Source organism: Argiope bruennichi, chromosome X2 (genome assembly GCF_947563725.1).
Source record: "Argiope bruennichi chromosome X2, qqArgBrue1.1, whole genome shotgun sequence".
Lineage (NCBI taxonomy): Eukaryota > Metazoa > Arthropoda > Arachnida > Araneae > Araneidae > Argiope > Argiope bruennichi.
In genome coordinates, this window is record NC_079163.1 from 36057018 (window position 1) to 36076582 (window position 19565).

The 19565-nt window shown below is 30.0% G+C and overlaps 1 protein-coding gene across 1 annotated transcript in view; it reads right to left on the minus strand.

Moving 5' to 3' along the window:
* LOC129961028 (putative polypeptide N-acetylgalactosaminyltransferase 10) overlaps window positions 1–19565 on the minus strand; it is a 295335-nt gene that overhangs the window by 75067 nt on the left and 200703 nt on the right. The window contains exon 6 of the mRNA XM_056074820.1: window positions 2535–2712. Coding sequence (XP_055930795.1) covers window positions 2535–2712 — 178 coding nt within the window. The remainder of the gene's footprint in view (window positions 1–2534; window positions 2713–19565) is intronic.

Here is a 19565-nt window from a genome sequence, read left to right on the forward strand (position 1 = left end):
CTAACATGAAAAGCCTAAATATTTAAATTAAGATTTGAAATCTCTTCATTTTTTGAGGAATTTAAACAATAATCATCTTTTAAAGATAGTGATTCTTATTTTGGTAGATGTATTGCTGTTTTAGAAACCATGGCTACCAAATAGCATTATAGGGCACATTTTTGCATCTGAATTAAAGCTCCTTTTCGAAAAACTGATTTGAGCATGTACTTTATGCGTTTTTTGCGCAACTTTTGTACTTTATGCGTAATTTGTTAACACCATCTTCCCCAATCTGTCTATGCATGCCATGCGTGGTTTCTCATATTTTATGTATTTCAAAAAAGAAAAATTCCTCTCGGCAAGCTGGAAGGCAAAGGTAGATTTCTTTACATCTAACTTACTATCTGGCATCATAAATTGTTCATATTAGAAACAGCCAAAATTAGAGCTTGAAAATCACTTTTCAGCCCCTAACTTCTGGGATATTGCAGTTATCGAAACATTTTAATACAAAAGTTGTTTGTCTTAATAAAGAACTGAAAAAAAATTTCCCGAAGTTCTTGCCTTGAGAATCATTGCAATAGGCAGTCTTCCTACAGGAATCTATCTAAAAGAAAGGTAATGATATTGTCAACCATATTGAATTATGTCTGTAAGTTTACTCGCAAAATAAATGTAGCGTGCGAAATTTTGGTGTATTTCTCGATATTTTTTCTTTACTTATATTTTCTGCCCCGGGGGGCCTCATAATTGAGGAGGATAATATCGCTACCATGGTGGGTGCAGAAAAAGGTGGGGTTCTGGCTCGTCCCATCGATGGCGGGGCGTACTTTCTAAGGGAAGAGTTGTAATTTGGCCGGTGATGGCCCTTAGGACTCAGCCAGAGTCCCCGCCAGTGTCGCTATTGCGACGGTCCGGTCATTCAGATTTTTCCGTTTGCCTTCCGGCAGTCCAGTAAAACCAGTTTAAGATTACAGTTTACTTATATTTTTACCAAATTACTTCTCAATCCAACTGTCGATAGATAATAAGTGAAACCACACACCAATAGCGCTATCAGGTCTTCAGATAGGAATTACGGACACTAAGGAGAGATTTTTTCAGCCATCCTATGTGACAATGAAATTGTGTTTCTTAAATCATTTTCACAATATGATTAGAGACTTATAGAAAAAAATTGAAATAATTATAAGACTTCGGGAGAAGTTTTGCATGCATTATGCATCAAATGTTTAATTTTCCTCGAAAATTCCAGATGAAACATATCTAGGATTGGAATCTATTATTTAAGGCAGAACAGATGTATAATTTTTAAGTATTGCGTATCTTTTAGTAATGTAAATTGTCTTCACAAAAATATCTGTTGTTCTTTATTCTCCGATTATTTCTCCCAAAAGAAAGAGATTTTGTGCAAATTAATTCGTTCTTTGTCATTTTCTTATAGCATTATTTATCAATCATACAGGTCACAAAAATTGTACATTGAAGATAAAAATTTATCTCTATATATTTATAATTATCAAATGTCATGTGAGAAATGCATTGCACATTCTCCGCTATAGAAAAAAGTACAATCAGAAATAGCCTTTAATTTTGAAATCTATTTTTGTGGTCATGATTGCATAGGTCGCATATTGAGTAGCTATGCAGCATAAACCTCTATCTAGATCGAAACATCTTAGTTGTGAATTAATTAACATATAAAAGCCGGAAAATTTGTTCAAATAAACGATCGTTTAGCATCAAATATTGTTTATCTTATTAAGGCTAACGTTCCATCTTGGAATTTCAACAGAGATATTATGGAATGAACTTCATAATTTTGATAATTAATATGATAATTAGATAATTTTGATGATTAATAGGATAATAAGATAAGTTTGATAATTAATATAATAATTAGATAATTTTGATGATTAATAGGATAATTAGATAATTTTGATAATTAATAGGATAATTAGATAATTTTGATAATTAATAGGATAATTAGATAATTTTGATAATTAATAGGATAATTATATAATTAATAGGATGACGGCAAGGACGATAATGGGTTACTAAACTTCATCCAGCAAGATGGGGCTTAACTTAACCTCACACATGCTCTAAATGCATGGCAGATTCAGTTTTCGAATTCAAAATCATGCCACTTCTCCGTGGTGTGTTTAAAATGCAAATAATTTTTCAATTTAGAGGCCAACTGTATTTTGAAATTTTTATTAAAAATGACTGAAAAATCTTTATGTTCTTTTATAGTACATATCTTTTGGTGTTGTGTTGTTCTTAACTAAAGATACGACACTAACGCGTTAAGTAAGCCTAAATGTGTTTAGATTTCTTTGATGTAACATGCTCCTATAAGGTTTATGTTCCCTTTTGCATCCTAAAAAACACAAATTGTCGCTCATATCTTTTTAAATATTTTTAGGAGCTTTAACTTTAAAAAAAAGTCCTGCGGCGCTCAAAATTTTTTAAATTTATAGAATTGAGCCTAAATAGGTTAAAAAATTGCCTTCAGATATATATTATTATTGGATTTCTTTTTTACTTACTTGAAAGGATCTGATGGGTGTTTAAGGTCTTCGGGTAGTAATGGAAGCCGTTTGTAGTAAAGCTCCCAATCAAAGGCTCCTCTGGCACCTTCATCTTGAGCACGATAAGCCAGTGTTTCGTAGTCTATCACATCAATGAAGGGGCATACTACAGTTTTCCGATCAATCGCTATAGGCTCTACAAGGGAAAAAAAAGATGTTTATTTTAAATGTATCAAAACACACTTCTAGCAATATCCCTTTTTTTTTTTTTTTTTTTTTTTCTGAAGCCAAATTTGTATTTAGGTTAAAATACAAATCATTGTCTTATACTTACTGAATTAATTCTATAAACACTATAATGCAAAAAATTATATTGTATGCTGATTGCATTCGTCATTATTGCCATTTTACATTAAAAATAAACGAGATTACAGTACGAATAATTCTTTTTTTTCTGATGAGCTTTGCGTATTAATTACATCGTATTAATTGTGTTAAATTGTTTATTTTGAAGCAAAGCTAATTAAAAGCCATTTTCAAAGCAAATTTTATAAAATTAATTCGTCTTATATTACTTGAAAATTATTGACTATTAATAATTTTAGGTTATTTGTGCCGGCTTCCTGGCATACGGGTAGCGCGTCTTCCCCGTGGTCTGGGCGTCATGGCTCGGGGATGGTTGTTCCTCTTCTGCGTTCTATCTGTGAAGTGTGTGTGAATGTGCCCCCCCCTCTGTAAAAAGGGGTTGTGCAAGCGAATGTGGCGCATGAAGTATCTAATTTGTACCTTTGGCTCTAGTTGGCGTTACTGAAAAAACAAGAGACGCTCACTCGGCTTAAATCGCTGACAGATAACTGTCAGAGGGTTTGTCAAGAAGTGCCATAAGTCACAACACAACAAAAGGTAATTTTTAAACTGGATGCAAATGTATAAAATGGAACATTAAATGTTTCCAACCGAATTATGTCAAAGAGCATTTATATACTACACGTTAAGGCAACACAGTTTATATTATCTTATTATAAAATGCTTATATTTTTAAAAATAAATCTATTTGAGGTCTTAAATGATATTATGTAACTATAGCTACTCTTGAAAATCGATATATAAATTCTTTGAAAAGTAAGAGATATAGTGATAAGAAAAATCGACGGGATTACGATGAAAGAGGTATGGCATGCTGGATAATGGAAAACGACAATTTTGGCTACAAAATTCACTGAGAACAGAGCACTCAAAAAGCATCACTGAATCACTGAGAGCAAATCACTGAAGAAATCAACAGTTCAACAAAAACAATTAGAGAGCTCGCTTTGCAGTCAACATTCCAAAAAGTATATCGGCTCAATCGACTTAGCCCCTCATATTTATATATGGTTTCAGAAAGAGCGTAGAGTTTTCTTAGAAGAATCTCCAGATACTGAGTCATAGTAAAGATTGGGTTAAAATTCCTGTGTTTTCTAGAACCTTTATTTTTGTAGCCAAGATCAAGGATCATTGATGTGGCATCTATTCAGTCTCTATTACGAATATCTATAGAGCTTTCTTCCCAAAGATGTGACTAGCATTGCAAGAAAGCAATATCCAATATTTGTGACAATAAAGTTTCATAATGGGTAGTAAATATTTTACAGAATTTCTTAAACGAATTTCAAGAAAAAAGATTAATGTTTGTTCAGCATAAGATAAGGAAAATCATTAAAATAGCTTGTAAATTAAAGGCAACATAATACTCGCATCTAACGGCTGGTGTTCAATATCTGCGGTTTTATTCATTATTGGAATGCTCAATATCTTGAGCTCTACCTGAGGCATTAAATGGAATTTTAATTTTAAATTCTGTAAAATAATATGTCATTAAAATATTCTATAATATGTATTACAAATTAAAGCGCATTTAAGTTTTATAAATTTATAGCGGTATCAAAGATTTAATTTTATATATTAAAATTTTCTTTACATTGCATTAAGATCTATAGAAATGAATTGAATTTTGTATATTAGAAAACCCTCAATTTTGTTATCGATTGGTTTGCTCATGCTCAGAGAGTTAAAATTTTGGAATTAATTCTATTAAATGTCATCTGATATGCAGCACAGCATATTATTGTTGTTACTTATGACATTTGTTATAGACAAGCCGCTGACGAAGACAACGATTTAAATCGAGTTTGTGCTGTAGCTGAGGGTAAAGGCCCCTGAGCACCCGAGGGCAGAAGTCTGACTTCTAGTTCATATGAAGATGACACTCACTCATTCACTTGCACAACCCCTTTTAACAGGAGGGCTCTTTCACACACCTCACAGACAGAACACAAGGTGAAGGACAACCTTGCCGAACCAGGACTCGAGTCCACGACGCCCAGATCACAGGGAAGACGAGCTACCCCTAGGCCAGGACGTCGGCAGAGTAGCATATTGTAATATATTATGGTTAATGTAATTAATAGGCTTTTAGAAATAACTGATTAATCACAATGACCTTAACAGATATATTTCTATGAGACAGTGTAATTGAATTCTTCCTTTAGCCTATGCTCTTATTTTTACAGATAAACACATGAATTTCGAATTAACAAGTAGATAATGTCTGAAACGTTTTGGTAAAGAGTTTTGTAATTTATTTAGGAAAATATTTAAGTTTTATTATGATCCATTGAATGCAGCACTGGTTTCTACAGCCTTCTATAGAAAGTAAGAGAAAAAAATTACATTGCGATTTTTAAATCTCTAAGCATTTACCTCCAAACTCTATGTACACAAATAATAAAGTTTACTGAAAAGCTGAATTAATAATTTGGAGTGCAAATATTGAAAGTATATTAAGATAAAAGTAAATGCATTACGTCAGTAATTTAGCTAATGAGAGTTATATACCTTCTGTAAACTTTGAAACATTATTACTTTACTTTACAGAAACAATTGGCAACAAAATGTTTTCCGAAATTAACCATATAACTCTAAATAATTTTTTTCATTTAATATTTCGTTAAAACATTTTTGAATGAATATTTTCAAAATTTGCTTTTACTTGACTGAACATTTTGAAAAATTACTTTTACTATTAATTTTAATTATTTTTAAAAAATGTTATCATTTTGACAAATTACTTTTATTTGGATGAATATTTTCAAAAATTACTTTTCGAGGCTTTATTTTTATTTAATTCGGAGTTCAAGAATTCCATTTTTCTGTGAACAGTATCTGTAATCTGTGCTGTATGAGAATTTTAAACTTTTGATTTATCATATTTGTATTAGAAAATGATGTAGAATCTTTAATTTTTATCCCGCTTTTTATAATAATTTATTTAACACGATTTCTTTCATGTTTATGAAGATGGAATTTTATAATTGATATTTAGCTCCCTTTTTGATCTGTTAGAGCTCTCAAAATATCTGTACTTGTGCATTCTCGATTTTAGAATATTATTGTATTTTCAGAACTTATTTATCAGTCAATTAATTCATTTAAATTTTAATGCATTAAGATTGGAGCCACGTATTAATGATTTTGATAAAAAAAATATATATATTTTATAATTCCATAATATTTCTAACGATGCCAACAATTATATATATATATATATATATATATATAACATAACATAATTTTTGAAGTAGATTCGTGGCCGAAGACAGAAAAGACACTTTGAATTTTTAACTTCGTTTTATTTTCATCCCGGTAGGTATGAATTAGTACAAGCAGAAGTGACGAGCACAACGCAGAACGACACAAAACGAAATGAAGAAAAGCTAACGAAAAATTTATCCCTGTGATTATATACTGTGAGAGTTTGATAGGGATTTCCTACACGTGCCGACCACAGGCAAGTGAATCATATGGATCTTTTAAAAGAATGTGCTGGGTTTGCCATTTTTTATCCCTTCACTCGGAGTGTGTGAAAGTGCAACTTTAAGCATTTTCACAGTGCATCTGTTGAATTAATAAAGTAGAAAAAGTGGAATGGGATCAGGAAATAAGAGAATATCTTAGAATAAAGCTAACAAAAATAAAGAATAAAGAATAAGTTAAAATAAAGTTAAAGTGCTGAATTGAGTGAAAAATTAGGAAATGAATTAAGTTAAAATTATAATTTAAAATATCATTACACACACACACACACACACACACATACTATCAATGTATGAAATTAGTTAGTAAATGCCTTCAAGGTAATGAATTAATTATGAGCATTAAATGACTTTTATGATGATATGCCATAAAAATATTATACGAATGGTAGAATAAACTCTCTTAAAAATCCGAGAAAAATCCAACAAGCATCGTTATCTTTCAAGAGAATCGCAAAAGACCAAAAATAAAATGTCGAGATTCAAATATCTCTCCGTATTAATTAAATTTTAATGGATTTAAATACTTCCAGATTTCACCATATTAATTGCTTGGGATGGAAGATAAGAGAATTAAAAGAAATAAGCTTATTTGAACTGGAAATAATCCTATATATTTTAAGAGGCTAATAATTAAGCCAATCTTCATAATTATGAATTTATGACTCTTATCTGTCTTATGATTTCTATTTGGGAATCAAGAGAATACCTTTTTTTAATAAAGGTGAAAAATTTATTATCATTAGAAATTATCTCAGTTATTTCATTTCATTCGATTTAAAATGCCCTTAAGTTTAACATAAGGAAAAATAGATATTCTCTAGTGGTATATGATCAAAATTTTGAAAAGTTCAGTCATTGATTAAAAGTGTTGGTGTCTGAAAGGGGAATAATTAATTAAAGTTTTAAAAAACATTAGCGAAATTATTACTGAAACATTCTCACACGTATATACATTTGTGCTTAGAAAAATTCAAAAAAAAAAAAAAAAAAATCTCTAACTATTTTATCAAGTTCTGTTAAACTTTTATCTTTTGAACATCAAAGAATTTGTTCAACGCATTGATTGCAAAAGCCCACCTCACGTTGAAACAAAACAAAAGTCTACTGGGAGAAAGCAATAAAAAGAGACAAGAACCCAGCGAAGACGGAAAAGTTCAAAAGCACAAATTTATAGGATTCCGGAGATTTGAAATATAGATGGATCAAGATATTTCCCACAAAAGATAGACTCGTTGGTCTTTTTTAGGTTTTGTTTTTTATACGAAACAATTTACTATATATCCACGTGAAACATTTTTTTTCTTACTCGTAACTCGCAAAGCACGTCGGGATACGTATTATAAAAGGGAAAGCTGAAAAGTCCGGAGTGTATCGTACGGTCTACCGTCAAACCTTTCAACTTTTCTCACACAGCAAAAAGAGTAAATAATAAGAAAAAGAAGACCAGTAATAGAAATATAGCGTACGAGAAGAAGCTCCAAACCACTCAACTCTAGCCTGAAATAACCAAGCCTTTGGAGGCCGTTAGAAAAGAAAATCAAACTGAATTTCTATCGTGAAAAAGGAAGTCTTACGGCTTGAAAAGTTTAGAAGTATTTTTTCCAGTAAATTTGCTGCACTTGTACTCCGGATAGAACAGTCAATGAGCTACCGTAACCATGGAAACCAAAGAATACTGGTGACAGATGTTGAAAATTTCCTACGTCTTTTGAAATACCGCTTTAAAGAAGTGCATCAGGCCTAGCTGGTGTGAGAAAAATCAGGTATTCTCCTGAGACCGTTTTCAAAACCCAGTCAGTCCCAAACACAAATGATGCGTCAGGGAGTGAAAAAAAATTCTACGTGAGTAACAAAAAAGTTGCTCTTCAAAAACCAGCAAGTACGTGTCAGCCGAAACATTAGTAGAATATTGCCTCGAATCTTACCCTAACATCGCAAATAACAACATCATTTCCGTTTAGAAAAGAATATGAAACATTGCCATCAGCCCTCATAAAAAAATCCCAACAAAATTGTATACTTAAAAAGACAACTCCCCTTACGGCGCTGGGAAAAAATGAATGGAAAAAAAATTCAAATCACGTTAAATTTTCGTCTGCTCTTTGAATTAAAGGCACTGTGTAAGCAAAGTCAATTTCTCATGCATCTCTTTCGAGTTATTTTATAAGGAGTTCAAACAGAAAAATGCATAAAGTGTTAAAAGAAAGAGAGGTAAAGGCATTATAAAAGCAGAAAAAAAAAGGTATTGTTCCACTAATGAAAGCTATTGATGTTATGCAAACAAAAAGTTTTTAATACCTTAGGGCTTTAATAGAAACTTTGATTTATTTAACAAGAAATTTTATAGCGTCAACTGTTGAATTTTATTAAGGGAAAATGAAAAAAAAAATCCAAACGTTACAGTTGAAATAAAACTTATTATGACTTTCTTCAAGAAATTTATCACGGAATTTATAAAAATTCTGCTCAGTAAGTAATATACTGTTCATGAAAATTAAAGTATGTTTGAAAATAAATATAAAGCGATAAAAAAATATATATTTTTTTTTTGCTACGAAAGAATATACAAGAACAAAGTCTATGATCTAATTTTGACGATCTTGTATAACAATAATAATAATAATAAAGAATAAAAAATTCTTAATGCTTTATATTCATTTTCAAATATCTTCTAATTTTTGTCAGCAGGGATTTTAATGTAATGGTCTATTAATACAAAGGCCCAGTCTTGTGATACGTGTAATTTCTACATGTCAAGCCTAAAACTACGTAGAAAAAAAACAACGCCTCCGTGAAGTATGTGTAACATTAAAGTATCATTTAAAATTATAAAAATGATGTTTTAATCTTCTCCGACTCACCTTATAATATATGAACTTAAAAAAAAATAAAAAAATTATATACTAAACAAAAAGTTGGAAGTTCTTTATTTGTCAATAGATATTTCAAAAAATTCTTTTGCACGATTAAATATCCATAATAAGTTTAATTCAGTAGAAAAATATTTTTTTTTTTTAGTTTGAATGTTTTTGACAGCAAATGAATGAAGAAAATGTTTCTTTATATATACTGTTACACGATACGCCCACTTTTTGAATTCTTTTTTTATTTAATTACATTTCTGACCAATTTTATGTCCGTTATGTACCAAGATCTGAGATAACAAAATGAAATTATTATGTGCTTCTACCTTTCATTCAACGACAGCATGTTTAAATGTCCATAAAATTTCTGAAATTCTCCATTTTAGGAATTCGTGATGTAATACACTACTATCTAAATGTCTTGGTTAAAAGACAAGACTTAAAGTTTTAAATAATTGAAAACTATACATCAGCAGTTAATATCTCATCACTCAGAACTACTACGACAATAACAATTTTAATATTATTTATTTACTCATTATTTTAATACAGCTTTTATAGTTTATTTATAAAATTGACGCAGTTTCTTGACCCTTTAAAAACCAAACTACTTTCCACGCCATTAAGTAAGAAGCGTCTGATTACTCGAAACTGTCATTATAGGGTTAAAATATCCAATATTTAATCTTATTGATTCATCCATTAGGACTCATATGGTATTTACTGTATACGAAGTTTATATTAAACAAAAAGTATGTATACCGCTAAGATGCAAAAGCACTGAAAGGTATTGATTGTATTTGGTCATTTACATTCCAAATTAGTCAAACTGCCATGAAAAGCATTAAAATTTGAAAAAATACATATCAATAATTTGTATTGTTGTGTTGGCTATCAAAAACAAGCCTTTACGTTTGCTCGCGGGTATCAGATCTGTTAGTGAGGAAGAGTTTTTAGTTTTAGAAATATTAACGTCCCGTTTTAAAGCAACACTAGGGCTACTTTGGGAAGGACCTCGTCATTTTGAGTCGAGGCCAGATGACGAGAATGACACCTGTGCCAGCACGCCATCTCCAAACTTCCACACCAGTGGGAGGACGTTTGGCGCCGACGGATTTAACGTCCACCAGACGGTTCTTCGGTAGAATCGCTGTCTCGAAACTCAAACCTTCTGTTCCGAAGCACAGACCTTACCCCCATGCCACCGCAGCCTTTTTTGGGAAGCAGAGGGAATATTGAAACATCAATTTTTCATCTTTAAATAAAAGGATATTAATCATAGAGTTAATTTTTAATTAAAAAGCAACAGACATTAAAATACTTATAAAATGAGTCACAGAATGTTACGACGGCTTGATTAGATCAGAAATAAACTTCAAAAATGCGTATACTTAGAGAAATATTTTATTTTTTTATTAATTTTGCTAATTTTTTGGAAACTGCACCTTTCAAACACACAGAGAAACTCCCAGTAAAAATTTGAAAACGATTTTGAAAAAAAAAATTATCATTTTAAAAAAAAAGGAAAAGAACGTCGTTTCAAAATATATAGAGGCATTTTTTCAATCTGTTCGAACTCGCGAATCGTTAAAAAAATTGTTGCTCTATGATTTCAAATGATATCTAGAATGATATATTTTATGAAAAAAAAACCCTACTGAAAATTAAATTTCGAATTAATGTTTTGTTTCGTTACTTTTACTGAATCCATCTTCCGATGACCGAAATCACGCAACGTTTGGTCAGCATTGTTTAAAGTTTTTAGGAACCAGTCGTCTAAATAGTAGGATTTTTTCCAAATTTTATTCCCCCCCCCCTCTTTTTTTTCTGAAAACCGATAATTATAATACAATCTGAATTCTAAAAACAGCACGTTTTAAATAGTTTTTTTTTTTTGATTTACGAATACGAAAGGATAGAAAAGTACTTAAAGGTATTTTTCGATAAAAACCGATAATTATAATACAATCTGAATTCTAAAAACAGCACGTTTTAAATAGGGTTTTTTTTTTTTTTTGATTTACGAATACGAAAGGATAGAAAAGTACTTAAAGGTATTTTTCGATAAAGCGTCATTTGAAACAAAAAATGAAAATGTCGATCTCAGATATTTTATCAGGTATTTCCTACCATGTAACATATATTTAGAAGAACTTCCAAAGATTTCGATTATATTAATGAAAAAATTCAAAATATTTTTCAAAATTTACGCCTTTTTTTAATATTTTCTACCGACCTAAGTAAGTCATTAATGTTGGTCGACTCGTTTTATAGATCTGTTTAATACCTATAATGTTTAAATTTAAAATTTCCGTCTCGATTAATGGATTTTTATTTATACCTAAAAATCGAAGTTTCAATTTTTACTCTCTTTCTCCCACCATTTTCACTTCAGAACAAACGCAGAAGCCTACTTTGAATAGCCATTCCAAGAATTTAAAACAAAACAAAAAAAATGCCTGTAATGTATTTTTTCTAAACAGAGGTACAATTCCACTGGGATTTATAGACTATCTGAGAATTGCTACACCAATTCTAAGTAAACAATCTCTATCATATGGTTCAGCTGCTTACTAAATTGAAAACTGAGCTAGTGATGTTTAATAATGTACTTTCTTCCAATGCGGCTGCAATATTTCCTAGAAAAGCTCATTTCAAATGCATTAATCTATTAAAAACGTCAAGTCACTCTGTGATGTCGCTTGGGAATGAATTATATATTCCTTTTTCACATCCTTGTATAGCATTTTAGAATTTTGGTGTTTTCTTACGGAATTATGATTTAAATTTTCTATAATTCCTTTTATAAGAACTACAAAGATTTCTTGAATTTCTTGGAATTTTTATTGATATCATTTTGTTTCCAAGAGGTTTATGACGCATGGTATCAAAGTCCCAATTTTACCCTTAATACTAATTTAAAGTCAGGTCTCACAGGTTAGGTGTAGATATTATCAGTTAATCGTTATTGCTGAGGGAAAATCTGTCAAATTGAATGGCCACTCAGTTACTATCTATGTTAAGTGGCAATGGTTGAATATTACAAAGTAAGATTTCTTTAATTTTCTGCCTCTGCTGCTCAATGATTGAACGCCATCTGATGGTATTCTCAGTATTAACCTCAGAGCATCCACATTTTGACGCCAGATTTCATCACTAACCCGTCAAAATTGAGTGGTAATCTAAGGAGTGAATGGTAATTGAGGTTGAGGAGTGCCTCCTCAAGTGTCCTCGACGTCTCGTGGCCATGATCGAAAATTACGAATTTCGTTTGCATTAATTCATGTATAGTTTCAAAATGGGATAATATATTAAGGAATCAAATCAAATTGTTAAATTATTTTATTATCTAAAATGCATTACGCATTTTGATTTATAAACTTCTAAATATTATGCTAATGAAACGCTATTTAGTTAAATAATGAGCTTATATGTGAAAGTTTAAAAAAGAATTTGGGGATTTTTTACGACTTTGCTTAAAAAAAATGAATTACACAATATGTGCCATTTTTTACCACTAAAAAAATCAAATTAATATTGTCGCTATTAACGGGAAGTTTGAAGAAGTTTCTTTTAAAAATTGTATAAAAAATATTATTTTTCAAAGACAAAATTACTTCAAAATATTTAATAAATTTCGTCATCTTAAAAACAAGACAAAGATATTTTTGAGGCATTGTATAGCATTAAATACGTCAAACAACGTTTAGGATATATCGTATTATATCCTGTGTTAATAGAGAAAAGTGATGGAACTGTAAATAGGCTACATTACTGTTACATTAGCTGCTTAACATTTCTTTGATTAGGTTATTTCCTTTTAGTTTTTTTGTTTGTTTTTTCTAGAGTAAAATTATATCAACTTTTACTCCCCACAGCATGTAGCTAAGATTTAACTTTACCATTTATCAGATACATTTTAATCTGATTTTCTAATGTGTATAAAAAATATTACGTTACGTAAAATATTACGATATTTTTTACTTGAAAACACTCATTATTTGCGCAGTTTTGAATATTCCGTAGACGTATTTTTTCGTAGTCCTGATTATTAAAGTATTAATAATGACAATAATTTTTAGGAAGAGTATTGCAGAAAGTAACATTTAAATTTTAAAAAAATCATCTGCAACTTACATAGCTGTTTTGGGTTTACTTTGGACCACTGCCAACGCTGGTGGAAAGATAAACTACTTACTAAAATACTTAAATAAAAATATCAGTATTATCTGTATATGAACAATTCAGTAGAATACTTTGATACAATAGATGCCAGAAAATTACATTCATATATTTACTATTAATATTTCTTACTATATTTAATGCTTCACTTCATTTATTAGCAAACCTGCTTTAAATTGGTATGAGCATTTAAAAGTTTTGGCATATGTTTTGTCTCCTATATATTTTTTTGTTATAATTAGCTTTTCAATTCTTAAGTTTCTGGTTATACCTAACAGACTGCTCTTCTCTGCAACGATCCTTCTTTTGTGATCATGGAATATTAGAAGCACCAGATAGCATGTCAGAGTTCATCTACAGGGGCCAACCAATCAAAAATTATATGAAATCTTCAAAATGATATCCCTTCTGTTCTCTACGTATCTGTCAAAGTTATTAAAATTAAAATAAATACATTTTGACGGAAAAAGTAGATAACTTTAAGGATACCTTAACATAAAATAATAAAATCGCAGACAGCGAAATAATAAAAGTATGAGTGAAGGGAATAAATAATAAAGACCGAAGTATTTAAAGGGAACCTGCAAAAAGAAGGAGGATGATCGATTTGTCTTCAAAATATTAATAATCTCTAAATTGCCTTTTTGAAAGAGAAGAAATTGAGAAGAGAAAAAATTTTAAATTACATTTTATCTTGGTGATACTACTTTTAAAAATACTTTTGTTTGAGAATAATAGCTTTAGAATAACGCTCAGTTTAAAAGTTGAGGCTAAAAACAAAGGTGTGGCTATTATTGAAATGTGTAAAATATATTAAATTTTTTTTTAATTAAAATCTTTTGTTTTTGTAAAAATTAGATTTATAATATAATTTTTAATTACATCTGGATGTTTTAAAGCTTTGAATTTTTATAGATTTATGAATATTCTTGATGTCAATATACTGCTTAAATATTTTCAGGGTTTAATCATCAGTGAACCGATTAACTCAATTAAATATTGATTTATAACTCAGGGCACCGTCTAAAAGTAAATTTAGGAAACATTGGTTAAATAAAATTTATAATAATGAGTTGTAAGTTAACCAATACGGTAGGGAATACCTCTCAGTTATACTTTTTAATGCAAAAAGTGAACGGTGGAGTATCATTCCGACGATACTTAGTAACTTTTATTCACTGTAATCAAATAATAATACTAATGAGTTGTAAGTTAACCAATACGGGTGGGAATACCTCTCAGTTATACTTTTTAATGCAAAAAGTGAACGGTGGAGTATCATTCCGACGATACTTAGTAACTTTTATTCACTGTAATCAAATAATAATACTAATGAGTTGTAAGTTAACCAATACGGTAGGGAATACCTCTCAGTTATACTTTTTAATGCAAAAAGTGAACGGTGGAGTATCATTCCGACGATACTTAGTAACTTTTATTCACTGTAATCAAATAATAATACTAATGAGTTGTAAGTTAACCAATACGGGTGGGAATACCTCTCAGTTATACTTTTTAATGCAAAAAGTGAACGGTGGAGTATCATTCCGACGATACTTAGTAACTTTTATTCACTGTAATCAAATAATAATACTAATGAGTTGTAAGTTAACCAATACGGTAGGGAATACCTCTCAGTTATACTTTTTAATGCAAAAAGTGAACGGTGGAGTATCATTCCGACGATACTTAGTAACTTTTATTCACTGTAATCAAATAATAATACTAATGAGTTGTAAGTTAACCAATACGGGTGGGAATACCTCTCAGTTATACTTTTTAATGCAAAAAGTGAACGGTGGAGTATCATTCCGACGATACTTAGTAACTTTTATTCACTGTAATCAAATAATAATACTAATGAGTTGTAAGTTAACCAATACGGTAGGGAATACCTCTCAGTTATACTTTTTAATGCAAAAAGTGAACGGTGGAGTATCATTCCGACGATACTTAGTAACTTTTATTCACTGTAATCAAATAATAATACTAATGAGTTGTAAGTTAACCAATACGGGTGGGAATACCTCTCAGTTATACTTTTTAATGCAAAAAGTGAACGGTGGAGTATCATTCCGACGATACTTAGTAACTTTTATTCACTGTAATCAAATAATAATACTAATGAGTTGTAAGTTAACCAATACGGGTGGGAATACCTCTCAGTTATACTTTTTAATGCAAAAAGTGAACGGTGGAGTATCATTCCGACGATACTTAGTAACTTTTATTCACTGTAATCAAATAATAATACTAATGAGTTGTAAGTTAACCAATACGGTAGGGAATACCTCTCAGTTATACTTTTTAATGCAAAAAGTGAACGGTGGAGTATCATTCCGACGATACTTAGTAACTTTTATTCACTGTAATCAAATAATAATACTAATGAGTTGTAAGTTAACCAATACGGGTGGGAATACCTCTCAGTTATACTTTTTAATGCAAAAAGTGAACGGTGGAGTATCATTCCGACGATACTTAGTAACTTTTATTCACTGTAATCAAATAATAATACTAATGAGTTGTAAGTTAACCAATACGGTAGGGAATACCTCTCAGTTATACTTTTTAATGCAAAAAGTGAACGGTGGAGTATCATTCCGACGATACTTAGTAACTTTTATTCACTGTAATCAAATAATAATACTAATGAGTTGTAAGTTAACCAATACGGGTGGGAATACCTCTCAGTTATACTTTTTAATGCAAAAAGTGAACGGTGGAGTATCATTCCGACGATACTTAGTAACTTTTATTCACTGTAATCAAATAATAATACTAATGAGTTGTAAGTTAACCAATACGGTAGGGAATACCTCTCAGTTATACTTTTTAATGCAAAAAGTGAACGGTGGAGTATCATTCCGACGATACTTAGTAACTTTTATTCACTGTAATCAAATAATAATACTAATGAGTTGTAAGTTAACCAATACGGGTGGGAATACCTCTCAGTTATACTTTTTAATGCAAAAAGTGAACGGTGGAGTATCATTCCGACGATACTTAGTAACTTTTATTCACTGTAATCAAATAATAATACTAATGAGTTGTAAGTTAACCAATACGGGTGGGAATACCTCTCAGTTATACTTTTTAATGCAAAAAGTGAACGGTGGAGTATCATTCCGACGATACTTAGTAACTTTTATTCACTGTAATCAAATAATAATACTAATGAGTTGTAAGTTAACCAATACGGTAGGGAATACCTCTCAGTTATACTTTTTAATGCAAAAAGTGAACGGTGGAGTATCATTCCGACGATACTTAGTAACTTTTATTCACTGTAATCAAATAATAATACTAATGAGTTGTAAGTTAACCAATACGGGTGGGAATACCTCTCAGTTATACTTTTTAATGCAAAAAGTGAACGGTGGAGTATCATTCCGACGATACTTAGTAACTTTTATTCACTGTAATCAAATAATAATACTAATGAGTTGTAAGTTAACCAATACGGTAGGGAATACCTCTCAGTTATACTTTTTAATGCAAAAAGTGAACGGTGGAGTATCATTCCGACGATACTTAGTAACTTTTATTCACTGTAATCAAATAATAATACTAATGAGTTGTAAGTTAACCAATACGGGTGGGAATACCTCTCAGTTATACTTTTTAATGCAAAAAGTGAACGGTGGAGTATCATTCCGACGATACTTAGTAACTTTTATTCACTGTAATCAAATAATAATACTAATGAGTTGTAAGTTAACCAATACGGTAGGGAATACCTCTCAGTTATACTTTTTAATGCAAAAAGTGAACGGTGGAGTATCATTCCGCCGATACTTAGTAACTTTTATTCACTGTAATCAAATAATAATAATAAAAAAAATGTTAGATACTTTCTTAAAACAGTGCAATCTTTGTCTTATGCTTGTATTAGACAGTATAAATAGTATCCAAATTAAATTTTATAAACTATGTAGAATTTTCATTATATTTATATTTTGCTCCATTGTGCATATTATGTTAACGCTCGATAAAAATATTTAAAGTAATAACTACAAAATACATTGTTGACATTTTATTATTTCGGAATTTTAACATTTTTATAATAATAATATAACTCCAATCAACTCATATCACCCTGGTTAGAATATTCCGACAACACTCGAGTTCGACTACACCACTGTTTAAAAAATATGATTGTTTATTTAAAAACTTTTGCAACGAATCTGAATTTAAATGTATTCTTCCTTTTGAAAAGCGTTTGAAATCCAATTTAGAAAAAATATCACTTGCGATTCAAATATGGAAGAAAGTTTTTTTAAATATGAATTCTATTAAATATTGTAAGATGCATTGTTTATTTAATAAAAATAATTCAAAAGTAATAAAAATTTTAATAGAAATACTGTAATATTCATTCTAAACTATATTTAAAATTTGTTATTGACAAAAATAATCTTGATCCAGTTTTGAATATTGGAAACGCATACTGAAAGGAATTTGAAACCTTTGAACAAATAAATAGACAAAAATGTTATGAAATGTTATCAATAAATGATTTTTTTTAATTCTCAAAAACATCTATCGTATATAAACAGCTTAATATTTATTATTAACAAAAATAATTTTGATCCAGTTTTGAATATTCGAAACACAAACTGAAAGGAATTTGAAACGTTTGAATAGACAGAGATGTTATGAACAGGTTCACTGAATGATTTTTTTAATTCTCAAAAATATCCATCGTATATAAACAGCTTATACTTAAAATTTATTATTGGCAAGAATAATTTTTATCCGGTTTTGAATAATCGAAACACAAACTAGAGAGAAAGTGAAATATTGGATCAAATAAATGGACCGAGATGTTACGAACAGGTTCACTGAATGACTTATTTTCTAAAACTCAAAAATATCTATTATATATAAACAGTTTTTACTTAAAGTGTATTATAGGCTAAAATAATATTGATCCCGTTTTGAATATTCGAAACACAAACTGAAGAAAATTTGATACATTTGAACAAAATTAGACAGAAAAGCTATAAACATGTTCACGGAATGTTTTTTTTTATTCTCAAAAATACCCATCGTATATAAACAGCTTATACTGAAAATTTATAATTGGCAAAAATAATCTTGATCTAATTTTGAATGATCACAACACAAACGAAAGAAAATTTGAAGCATGTAATCAAATAAATGAACAGAGATGTTACAACACAGGTTCACTGAATGATTTTTTTCTAATATTCAAAAATATCTATTATATATAAACAGCTTTACTTGCAAAATTATACCTTTCAAATAACTTGAGGAAAAATATCGTTAAAACCATAATGGACTAAAAAAAACACTGTGAAATATTGAAATTTAGCTTTCAGAAATAATTTTATCTATAAAATATATAAATATTAAATATTAAACATCAAACGGTGCATTAAGTGATTAATGGTGAATTTGTTTTTGAAATAACAGAGCCGAGTTTTTATAATTTACTTTCCAAATACACGTAATTTTACAGTCGAATAATTATGAGCCTGGAGTTAAGGGTGATTCCATTCATTATTTACACCACTCTATGTCACGTGGCTCAATGGCTACCCACAATGGCTTTTCCAATAACAGCGTCGGAGATTTTCACTATTAAGAGGAACATTACCCCGTGAAACATTCCATAATATCATTAACTCATGTATGATTATCATGTCTAGCGTAGTAATTACACCACGATCAACTGTACCTAAATGGGAGAGCGATTAATTTCCACTCGCGTGAACCCCAGTGATTGGTAAAGCATATTTACGAATAAACAAAACGTCAAATTGTCTCTACAGATAAAGGATTAAAATTCACAACAGTGAATTTTCGTTTCCTTTACTGGTAAAAATGAGTGAACAAATTGACAACGATAAAGATAAATAATTATGCTATATTTAACCCGATGCTTGGAAGGAGTAAATTACGGTTATTGTACTTCGAAGTTTTGGTAATTAGTCCATCTTTATGAGCGGTGTTCATACACAAGAATGTATAAATACTTTTTTAAAAAAGTATTTAATTCATATAAGCCATTTTGTTGATTATGTTCAGTTTAACCTGGCTCTTATAAACAGTAAATCACAGTTGTTTTATGTTAATTAGCCCATTTTTACGAACAATTTTATATACACAAGTGCAAC